Below are 11678 nucleotides of genomic sequence, written 5' to 3' on the forward strand. Positions count from 1 at the left end.
ATCTGCCCAAAAACATCCCCAAAAACTGCACAAAAAAATCCCAGAAATGTCCCCAAAAAGTGGCAAAAATCCCAAAAAAATCCCACAAGAAATGGCAAAAAAAAGGCCAAAATCCCGTTAAAAATGGAGAGAAACAATCCCAAAAACTCCCAGGAAAATCCCAAAGGAACCCCAGAGGAGCTGCAGAAACCCCACTGGAAAATGCCAGGAGAATTCCCAAAAAACCCCAGAAAAGCCCCAAAGAAAGGCGAAAACTCCCCCAAAAATCCTGAAAAAAATACTGAAAAAATCCTGGAAAAGTCCCAAAAAAGAAGCCCGGAATGATTCTCAAAAATCACCAAAAAACCCAGAAAAAAATCCCAGAAAAACACCAAAAATTCCACAAAAAACGCCCGAGAAATGGCAAAAATCCCATGAAAAATTCGAGGAAATTATCCCCCAAAAAGTCAAATAAAAATTCCTAGAAAATCCCAAAAATACCCCAAAAATAAAAGTAGAAAATCCCAGAAAAATGGTAAAAATCCCAGAAAAAAAAGCTCCAAAGAAATGCAGAAAATCCCCAAGAAACGGCAAAAATCCCAGAAAAAAACCCAGAAAAATCCCTGAAGGAACACTGGAAATCCCAGCCCAAAAATCCCAAAAATTCACAAAAAACCCCCAGAAAAAGCCCCAAAGAAAGCGAAAACGCACCCAAAAATACTGAAAAAAAATCCCTAAAAAATCTGGAAAAATCCCCAAGGAGAAGCCCGGAATGATTCTTAAAAATCACCAAAAAACCCAGAAAAAAATCCCAGAAAAACACCAAAAATTTCACAAAAAACACCCGAGAAATGGCAAAAATCCCATGAAAAAATCGAGGAAAATATCCCCCAAAAATCAAATAAAAATTCCTAGAAAATCCCAAAAATACCCCAAAAATAAAAGTAGAAAATCCCAGAAAAATGGTAAAAATCCCAGAAAAAAAAGCTCCAAAGAAATGCAGAAAATCCCCAAGAAACGGCAAAAATCCCAGAAAAAAACCCAGAAAAATCCCTGAAGGAACACTGGAAATCCCAGCCCAAAAATCCCAAAAATTCACAAAAAAACCCCAGAAAAAGCCCCAAAGAAAGCGAAAACGCACCCAAAAATACTGAAAAAAATCCCTAAAAAAATCCTGGATAATCCCCAAGGAGAAGCCCGGAATGATTCTTAAAAATCACCAAAAAACCCAGAAAAAAATCCCAGAAAAACACCAAAAATTCCACAAAAAACACCCGAGAAATGGCAAAAATCCCATGAAAAAATCAAGGAAAATATCCCCCAAAAATCAAATAAAAATTCCTAGAAAATCCCTAAAAAGATCCCAAAAATAAAAATAGAAAATTCCAGAAAAATGGTAAAAATCCCAGAAAAAAACCCAGAAAAATCCCTGAAGGAACACTGGAAATCCCAGCCCAAAAATCCCAAAAATTCACAAAAAAAACCCCAGAAAAAGCCCCAAAGAAAGCGAAAACGCACCCAAAAATACTGGAAAAAATCCCTAAAAAAATCCTGGAAAAATCCCCAAGGAGAAGCCCGGAATGATTCTTAAAAATCACCAAAAACCCAGAAAAAAATCCCAGAAAAACACCAAAAATTCCACAAAAAACGGCCGAGAAATGGCAAAAACCCCACCAAAAACTGGGAAAAGAAACCCCATAAAAGATCCGCAGAAAATCCCAGAAAAAGCCCAATGAAATGCCACAAATCCTAAAAGAATCCCCAAAAAATCTTGAGGAAATGCCCAAAGGAACGCCAAAATCTGCCCAAAAACATCCCCAAAAACTGCACAAAAAAATCCCAGAAATGTCCCCAAAAAGTGGCAAAAATCCCAAAAAAATCCCACAAGAAATGGCAAAAAAAAGGCCAAAATCCCGTTAAAAATGGAGAGAAACAATCCCGAAAACTGCCGAGAAAATCCCAAAGGAACCCCAGAGGAGCTGCAGAAACCCCACTGGAAAATGCCAGGAAAATTCCAGAAAAATCCCGAAAGGAACCCCTGAAATGCCACCCCAAAAATCCAGAAAATGCTCAGAAAACCCCAGAAAAAGCCCCAAAGAAAGGCGAAAACGCACCCAAAAATCCTGAAAAAAGTCCCCAAAAAATCCTGGAAAAGTCCCAAAAAAGAAGCCCGGAATAATTCTCAAAAATCACCAAAAAACCCAGAAAAAAATCCCAGAAAAACTCCAAAAATTCCACAAAAAACGCCCGAGAAATGGCAAAAATCCCATGAAAAAATCAAGGAAAATATCCCCCAAAAATCAAATAAAAATTCCTAGAAAATCCCTAAAAAGATCCCAAGAAAAAAAATAGAAAATCCCAGAAAAATGGTAAAAATCCCAGAAAAAAAAGCTCCAAAGAAATGCAGAAAATCCCCAAGAAACGGCAAAAATCCCAGAAAAAAACCCAGAAAAATCCCTGAAGGAACACTGGAAATCCCAGCCCAAAAATCCCAAAAATTCACCAAAAAAAACCAGAAAAAGCCCCAAAGAAAGCGAAAACGCACCCAAAAATACTGGAGAAAATCCCTAAAAAAATCCTGGAAAAATCCCCAAGGAGAAGCCCGGAATGATTCTTAAAAATCACCAAAAAACCCAGAAAAAAATCCCAGAAAAACACCAAAAATTCCACAAAAAACGGCCGAGAAATGGCAAAAATCTCATGAAAAATTCGAGGAAATTATCCCCCAAAAAGTCAAATAAAAATTCCTAGAAAATCCCAAAAATACCCCAAAAATAAAAGTAGAAAATCCCAGAAAAATGGTAAAAATCCCAGAAAAAAGCTCCAAAGAAATGCAGAAAATCCCCAAGAAACGGCAAAAATCCCAGAAAAAAATCCAGAAAAATCCCTGAAGGAACACTGGAAATCCCAGCCCAAAAATCCCAAAAATTCACCAAAAAAAACCCAGAAAAAGCCCCAAAGAAAGTGAAAACGCACCCAAAAATACTGAAAAAAATCCCTAAAAAAATCCTGGAAAAATCCCCAAGGAGAAGCCCGGAATGATTCTTAAAAATCACCAAAAAACCCAGAAAAAAATCCCAGAAAAACACCAAAAATTCCACAAAAAACGGCCGAGAAATGGCAAAAATCCCATGAAAAAATCAAGGAAAATATCCCCCAAAAATCAAATAAAAATTCCTAGAAAATCCCTAAAATACCCCAAAAATAAAAGTAGAAAATCCCAGAAAAATGGTAAAAATCCCAGAAAAAAAAGCTCCAAAGAAATGCAGAAAATCCCCAAGAAATGGCAAAAATCCCAGAAAAATCCCTGAAGGAACACTGGAAATCCCAGCCCAAAAATCCCAAAAATTCACAAAAAAAAACCCAGAAAAAGCCCCAAAGAAAGCGAAAACGCACCCAAAAATACTGGAAAAAATCCCTAAAAAAATCCTGGAAAATCCCCAAGGAGAAGCCCGGAATGATTCTTAAAAATCACCAAAAAACCCAGAAAAAAATGCCAGAAAAACACCAAAAATTCCACAAAAAACGGCCGAGAAATGGCAAAAACCCCACCAAAAACTGGGAAAAAAAAACCCATAAAAGATCCGCAGAAAATCCCAGAAAAAGCCCAATGAAATGCCACAAATCCTAAAAGAATCCCCAAAAAATCTTGAGGAAATGCCCAAAGGAACGCCAAAATCTGCCCAAAAACATCCCCAAAAACTGCACAAAAAAATCCCAGAAATGTCCCCAAAAAGTGGCAAAAATCCCAAAAAAATCCCAGAAGAAATGGCAAAAAAAAGGCCAAAATCCCGTTAAAAATGGAGAGAAACAATCCCGAAAACTGCCGAGAAAATCCCAAAGTAACCCCAGAGGAGCTGCAGAAACCCCACTGGAAAATGCTAGGAGAATTCCCAAAAAACCCCAGAAAAACCCCAAAGAAAGGTGAAAACTCCCCAAAAATTCTGGAAAAAATCCCCGAAAAAATCCCCCCAAAAAGCCCAAAGAATTCCCAAAAATTCCAGAAAAAATCCCGGAAAAAATCCCAGAAACGTCAGCAAAAATGGTCACTGGTCACTCAGGGGTCACTCTGGTCACTCAGTGGTCACTCTGGTCACTCAGGGGTCACTCAGGGGTCACTCTGGTCACTCAGTGGTCACTCTGGTCACTCAGTGGTCACTCAGTGGTCATTCAGGGGTCACTCAGGGGTCACTCTGGTCACTCAGGGGTCACTCAGGGGTCACTCTGGTCACTCAGGGGTCACTCAGTGGTCACTCAGGGTCACTCAGTGGTCACTCAGTGGTCACTCTGGTCACTCAGGGGTCACTCTGGTCACTCAGTGGTCACTCAGTGGTCACTCAGCGGTCACTCAGTGGTCACTCAGTGGTCACTCAGTGGTCACTCCGTGGTCACTCTGTGGTCACTCAGTGGTCACTCAGTGGTCACTCAGGGTCACTCAGTGGTCACTCAGGGTCACTCAGGGTCACTCAGTGGTCAGTGGTCACTCTGGTCACTCAGGGTCACTCAGTGGTCACTCATGGTCACTCAGTGGTCACTCAGTGGTCAGTGGTCACTCATGGTCACTCTGGTCACTCCCAGGCCCTGCAGGAGCTGGACCTGAGCCTGAACCCGCTGGGCGCGGGGGCCGTGCGGGCGCTGCCCGAGCTGCTGGCGCAGTGTCCAGCCCTGGTCACTCAGGGTCACTCAGGGTCACTCAGTGGTCACTCAGTGGTCACTCAGCGGTCACTCTGGTCACTCATGGTCACTCTGGTCACTGCCAGGCCCTGCAGGAGCTGGACCTGAGCCTGAACCCGCTGGGCGCGGGGGCCGTGCGGGCGCTGCCCGAGCTGCTGGCGCGGTGCCCGGCCCTGGTCACTCAGTGGTCACTCAGGGTCACTCATGGTCATTCATGGTCACTCAGTGGTCACTCAGCGGTCACTCAGGGTCACTCATGGTCACTCTGGTCACTCCCAGGCCCTGCAGGAGCTGGACCTGAGCCTGAACCCGCTGGGCGCGGGGGCCGCGCGGGCGCTGCCCGAGCTGCTGGCGCGGTGCCCGGCCCTGGTCACTCAGTGGTCACTCAGGGTCACTCAGTGGTCAGTGGTCACTCATGGTCACTCTGGTCACTCAGTGGTCACTCATGGTCACTCTGGTCACTCCCAGGCCCTGCAGGAGCTGGACCTGAGCCTGAACCCGCTGGGCGCGGGGGCCGTGCGGGCGCTGCCCGAGCTGCTGGCGCGGTGCCCGGCCCTGCTCACTCTGCGCCTGCGCGGCTGCGGCCTCGGCCGCCCCTTCCCCATCCCGGGTGAGTTCCGGGGGAAAGATGGGAATTCGGGGAAAAAATGGGAATTGTGGGGGAAATTTTTGGGGGGAAACTTGGGATTTTTGGGAAAAAATCTGGGACTAACTCTTGGGTGTCCCCCGGTGGCAGAGGTGACCCCGCTGCGGACGCTGTCCCTGTCCCGCAACCCCCCGGCTGGGAATATTGGGACAAAACTGGGAATTTTATGGGAATTAATGGGATTTTTTTGGAAAATTTTTGGGAAAACTTTGGGAACAGTTCTGGGGATTTTGGGGATGACTCTGGGGTGTCCCCCGGTGGCAGAGGTGACCCCGCTGCGGACGCTGTCCCTGTCCCGCAACCCCCCGGCTGGGAATATTGGGAGAAAATTGGGAATTTTATGGGAATAAATGGGAATTTTGGGGAAAATTTTGGGAAAATTTTGGGGAAAACTTTGGGTCTAATTCTGGGAATTTTGGGGATGACTCTGGGGTGTCCCCTGGTGGCAGAGGTGACCCCGCTGCGGACGCTGTCCCTGTCCCGCAACCCCCCGGGTGGGAATATTGGGAGAAAATTGGGAATTTTATGGGAATTTTGGGGGGAATTTTGGGAACAGTTCTGGGGATTTTGGGGATGACTCTGGGGTGTCCCCTGGTGGCAGAGGTGACCCCGCTGCGGACGCTGTCCCTGTCCCACAGCCCCCGGGTGGGAATATTGGGAGAAAATTGGGAATTTTATGGGAATAAATGGGAATTTTGGGGAAAATTTTGGGAAAATTTTGGGGAAAACTTTGGGTCTAATTCTGGGAATTTTGGGGATGACTCTGGGGTGTCCCCTGGTGGCAGAGGTGACCCCGCTGCGGACGCTGTCCCTGTCCCACAACACCCCGGGTGGGAATACTGGGAGGAAATTGGGGATTTTATGGGAATACATGGGAATTTTGAGGAAAAACTTTGGGAAATTTTGCGGGTAAAAATGGGATTTTTGGGAAAAAATCTGGGACTAACTCTTGGGTGTCCCCTGGTGGCAGAGGTGACCCCGCTGCGGACGCTGTCCCTGTCCCGCAACCCCCCGGCTGGGAATATTGGGAGAAAACTGGGAATTTTATGGGAATAAATGGGAATTTTTTGGAAAATTTTTGGGAAAACTTTGGGAACAGTTCTGGGGATTTTGGGGATGACTCTGGGGTGTCCCCCGGTGGCAGAGGTGACCCCGCTGCGGACGCTGTCCCTGTCCCACAGCCCCCCGGCTGGGAATATTGGGAGAAAATTGGGAATTTTATGGGAATAAATGGGAATTTTGGGGGGAATTTTTGGGAAAACTTTGGGAACAGTTCTGGGGATTTTGGGGATGACTCTGGGGTGTCCCCCGGTGGCAGAGGTGACCCCGCTGCGGACGCTGTCCCTGTCCCGCAACCCCCCGGCTGGGAATATTGGGAGAAAACTGGGAATTTTATGGGAATAAATGGGATTTTTTTGGGAAATTTTTGGGAAAACTTTGGGAACAGTTCTGGGGATTTTGGGGATGACTCTGGGGTGTCCCCCGGTGGCAGAGGTGACCCCGCTGCGGACGCTGTCCCTGTCCCACAACCCCCTGGGCCGGGCGGGGCTGGGGCGGCTGCTGGGGACGCTGCCGGCGCGGAGCCTGCGCCGCCTGGAGCTGGCCTCTGTCACCGGCCACCCCCGCGGGGACAGCCCCGGGGACAGCCCGGGGCACGGCGGGGACATCGGCGGGGACATCGGCGGGGACATCGGTGGGGACATCGGCACCGAGCTGGCCAGCTACCTGCAGCAGGTCTGGGGACAGCGGGGGACTGGGGACATGGGGGGATTGGGGACATTGGGGACATCGCGGGCACTCGGGGACTGGGGACATTGGGGGATTGGGGACATTGGGGACATCGGGGACGCTCAGGGGGACTGGGGACATCGGGGGAGTGGGGACATGAGGGACATCGGGGACACTCGGGGATTGGGGACATCGGGGGATTGGGGACATCGGGGGAGTGGGGACATTGGGGACATGAGGGACACTGGGGACATTCAGGGGGACTGGGGACATCAGGGGATTGGGGACACTGGGGACATCACGGGCGCTCAGGGGGACTGGGGACATCGGGGGATTGGGGACATTGGGGACACTCAGAGACACTGGGGACATTGGGAGGTGTTGGGACATGGCAGGGATTTGGGACATCGGGGACACTCAGGGGGACTGGGGGCATCGGGGGATTGGGGACATTGGGGACATCGGGGACGCTCAGGGGGACTGGGGACATTGGGGGATTGGGGACACTGGGGACATGAGGGACACTGGGGACATGAGGGACATCGGGGACACTCAGGGAGACTGGGGACATCGGGGGATTGGGGACACTCAGGGAGACTGGGGACATCAGGGGATTGGGGACATTGGGGACATCGCGGGCACTCAGGGGGACTGGGGACATCGGGGCATTGGGGACATTCGGGAGAGTGGGGACTTCGGGGGATTGGGGACATCGGGGCGATTGGGGACATCGGGGACATCATGGACACTCAGGGGGACTGGGGACATTGGGAGGTGTTGGGACATTGGGGCGATTGGTGACATTGGGGACATGAGGGACATCGTGGACACTCAGGGGGACTGGGGACATCGGGGGATTGGGGACATTGGGGCGATTGGGGACATTGGGAGGTCTTGGGGACATCGGGGGATTGGGGACATTCAGGAGAGTGAGGACATCGGGGGAATGGGGACATCAGGGTGATTGGGGACATTGGGGACACTCAGGGGACTGGGGACATTGGGAGGTGTTGGGACATTGGGGGTGTTGGGGACATCGGGGACATCAGCAGGGACATGGCCAAGTATCTGCAGCAGATCTGGGGACAGCAGGGACATCGGGGGGGACATCAGGGGGATTGGGGGTGTTGGGGACATTTGGGGGCATTGGGGACGTTGCAGACACTTGGGACATTGGGGACATTGGGGACACTCAGGGGGACTGGGGACATTGGGGCGATTGGGGACGTTGGGGGATCGGGGACGTTGGGGACATGAGGGGCATTGGGGACGTTGGGGGATGTTGGGATTTGGGGACACTGGGGACATCGGCAGGGAGCTGGCCGAGTACCTGCAGCAGCTCTGGGGACAGCACAGGGGACAGCGGGGACACTCAGGGGGATTGGGGACATTGGGGGACTTTTGGGGTGTTGGGGACATTGGGGGCTGTTGGGGACATTTTGATGTTGGGGACGTTGGGGACATTGGGGGATTGGGGACATTGGGGACACTCAGGGGACATTGGGTTGTTGGGGGGATTGGGGACACTCAGGGGACATTGGGGACACTCAGGGGACATTGGGTTGTTGGGGACATTGGGGGACTTTGACGCCGTGGGAGATGTTGGGGACATTTGGGACGTCGGGGACATTTAGGGACATTGGTGGGGGGTTGTTGGTGACCTTGGTGACCTTGGTGACGTTGCCGATGTCACCGGGCTGTCCCTGCCAGGCCGGCTGTGCCCTCTGTCACCTCTCGCTGGCCGGGAACCACCTGAGGGACGGGGACATCGACGAGCTGGCACGGTGAGGGGACAGCGGGGACACCGTGGGGACACATTGGAACTCCGTGGGGACACCTTGGAACTCCGTGGGGACATTTTGGGGCCATTTGGGTCATTTTGGTGCCACTTGCTGCCACTATGGGGCCGTTTTGGTGCCATTTTGTGCCTGTTTTGGCCACTTTGGAGCCATTTGGTGCAATTTTGGGGCCATTTGGGGACATTTTGGCCATTTTGGTGCCATTTTGGGGCCATTTGGGGACATTTTGGGGTCATTTTGGTGCCAATTTTGGTGCCATTTTGGGCCCAATTTGTGCCTATTTTGGTGCCATTTGGTGCCATTCTGGTGCCAGTTTTAGAGACTTTTTTTGGTCATTTTGGGGCCATTTTGGGTCATTTTGGGGCCATTTTGGGCCATTTGGTAGCATTTTGGGGACATTTGAGGCCATTTCGGTCATTTGGGAGCCATTTGGTGCCAATTTTGGCCACCATGGTGCCATTTTGGTGCCATTTGGTGCCCATTTTGGTGCCACTCGGTGCCATTTTGGTGCCAGTTTTAGAGACTTTTTTTGGGGGTCATTTTGATGCCATTTGGGGACATTTTGGTGCCAATTTTGGGGCCATTTTGGACAATTTCTGTGCCATTTGGGGCCAATTTTGGGCCATTTGGGTCATTTTGATCCCATTTTGGTGCCACTTGATGCCATTTTGGTGCCAGTTTTAGAGACTTTTTTTGGGGTCATTTTGATGCCATTTGGGGCCATTTTGGACAATTTCTCTGCCATTTGATGCCATTCGGTGCCAATTTTGGGCCATTTGGTGGCATTTTGGGGCCATTTGGGTCATTTGGGAGCCATTTTGTGCCAATTTTGGGCCATTTGGGTCATTTTGATCCCATTTGGATGCCATTTTGGTGCCAATTTTGGCCACCATGGTGCCATTTTGGTGCCATTTGGTGCCCATTTTGGTGCCACTCGGTGCTACTTTGGTGCCAATTTTAGAGACTTTTTTGGGGGGTCATTTTGATGCCATTTGGGGACATTTTGGTGCCAATTTTGGGGCCATTTTGGACAATTTCTGTGCCATTTGGGGCCAATTTTGGGCCATTTGGGTCATTTTGATCCCATTTTGGTGCCACTTGATGCCATTTTGGTGCCAGTTTTAGAGACTTTTTTTGGGGTCATTTTGATGCCATTTGGGGTCATTTTGGACAATTTCTCTGCCATTTGATGCCATTCGGTGCCAATTTTGGGCCATTTGGTGGCATTTTGGGGCCGTTTGGGTCATTTGGGAGCCATTTTGTGCCAATTTTGGGCCATTTGGGTCATTTTGATCCCATTTGGATGCCATTTTGGTGCCAATTTTGGCCACCATGGTGCCATTTTGGTGCCATTTGGTGCCCATTTTGGTGCCACTCGGTGCCATTTTGGTGCCAGTTTTAGAGACTTTTTTTGGGGTCATTTTGATGCCATTTGGGGCCATTTTGGACAACTTCTCTGCCATTTGGAGCCAATTTTGGGCCATTTGGTGGCATTTTGGGGCCATTTGGGGCCATTTGGGTCATTTTGCTGCCATTTTGTGCCAATTTTGGGCCTTTGGGGGACAATTTTTGGCCATTTTGGTGCCAATTGTTGCCATTTTGGGGACATTTTGGGGACATTTTGGTGCCATTTGGGGACATTTGGGGACATTTCCAGGTGCCTGCCCCGCTGTCCCTCGCTGCTGTCCCTGGATCTCTCGGCCAATCCCGGCCTCGGCCCCGGAACCTTCCGGAAGCTCCTGGAAGGGCTGGAGCAGAGGGGGCGGGGCCTGGAGCTGCTCAGCCTGGCAGGTGAGGGGAAAAAATGGGAATTGTGGGGAAAATTGGGAATTTTGGGGGGAAATCGGGGGGAAATGGGAATTTTGGGGAGAAAAAAGGGAATTTTGGGAAAAATTGGGGGGGGGAAATGGAAATTTTGGGGGGAAAAATCAGGAATTTTGGGGGGAAATTGGGAATTTGGGGGGGGAAATTGGGAATTTGGGGGGGGAAATGGGAATTTGGGTGGAAATAGGAAATTTTGGGGGGAAAAATCAGGAATTTTGGGGGAAAAGTGGGAATTTGGGGAGGAAAATGGGAATTTGGGAAAAGATCTGGGAATTTTGGGAAAAAAATTGGGATTTTGGGTAAAAATCAGGAATTTGGGGGGGGAAATTGGAGATTTGGGGGGAATTTTGGTTAGAAATTGGGAATTTGGGTGGAAATTGGGAATTTGGGGAAGAAATCAGGGATTTTGGGGGAAAAAAATGGGAATTTTGGGAGAAAAAAATCAGGGATTTTGGGGGAAAATTCAGAAATCTGTGGGGAAAATTGGGAATTTTGGGGGAAATTCCTGGGAATTTTGGGGTAAAAATTCAAAGTTTGGAGAAAAACAATCAGGAATTTGGGGAAGAAATTTGAATATTTTGGGGAAAACAAGGATGACGTCATCAGCATCCCCTCCCCCCTCCCCTGTGGATTCCTGGAATTCCCAAAAAAATTCCCGGAATTGCGGCAGGATGCGGCCTCAGGGACCTGGAGCCGGACGGAGCCGCCCGGAGCAAAATCCGGGAGCTGCGGCTGCCGGGGAGGCGCCTCTGGAACGGACTGGCTTGAACTGGTCTGGACTGGTCTGGACTGGTTTGGACTGGTCTGGACTGGTCTGGACCGGTTTGAACCGGTCCGGACCGGTCTGGACTGGGAGGTTCCCAGTTGGATACAATAAATTCCAGTTTGATCCCAAATTTTGGTGGTTTTTCGGATTGGACTCTTTCTTAAACTGGTTTGGACTGGTCTGGACTGGTCTGGACTGGTCTGGAGTGGTTTGGACTGGTCTGGACTGGGAGGTTCCTGGTTGTATCCAATAAATTCCAGTT

The 11678-nt window shown here is 49.5% G+C and overlaps 1 protein-coding gene across 1 annotated transcript; it reads left to right on the forward strand.

Annotated features, from left to right (window-relative positions):
• The first annotated feature begins 3779 nt into the window (after positions 1–3779).
• Positions 3780–11451, forward strand: LOC119696986 (tonsoku-like protein). The gene is made up of 9 exons (XM_038126949.1): positions 3780–3821; positions 4558–4647; positions 4740–4829; positions 4933–5022; positions 5122–5263; positions 6792–7033; positions 8738–8811; positions 10484–10617; positions 11321–11451. The coding sequence occupies exons 1-9, from the start codon at positions 3780–3782 to the stop codon at positions 11416–11418; spliced, it is 1002 nt and encodes a 333-aa protein (XP_037982877.1). The 3' UTR covers positions 11419–11451.
• The last annotated feature ends 227 nt before the right edge of the window (positions 11452–11678 follow it).

Source organism: Motacilla alba, chromosome 2 (genome assembly GCF_015832195.1).
Source record: "Motacilla alba alba isolate MOTALB_02 chromosome 2, Motacilla_alba_V1.0_pri, whole genome shotgun sequence".
NCBI lineage: Eukaryota > Metazoa > Chordata > Aves > Passeriformes > Motacillidae > Motacilla > Motacilla alba.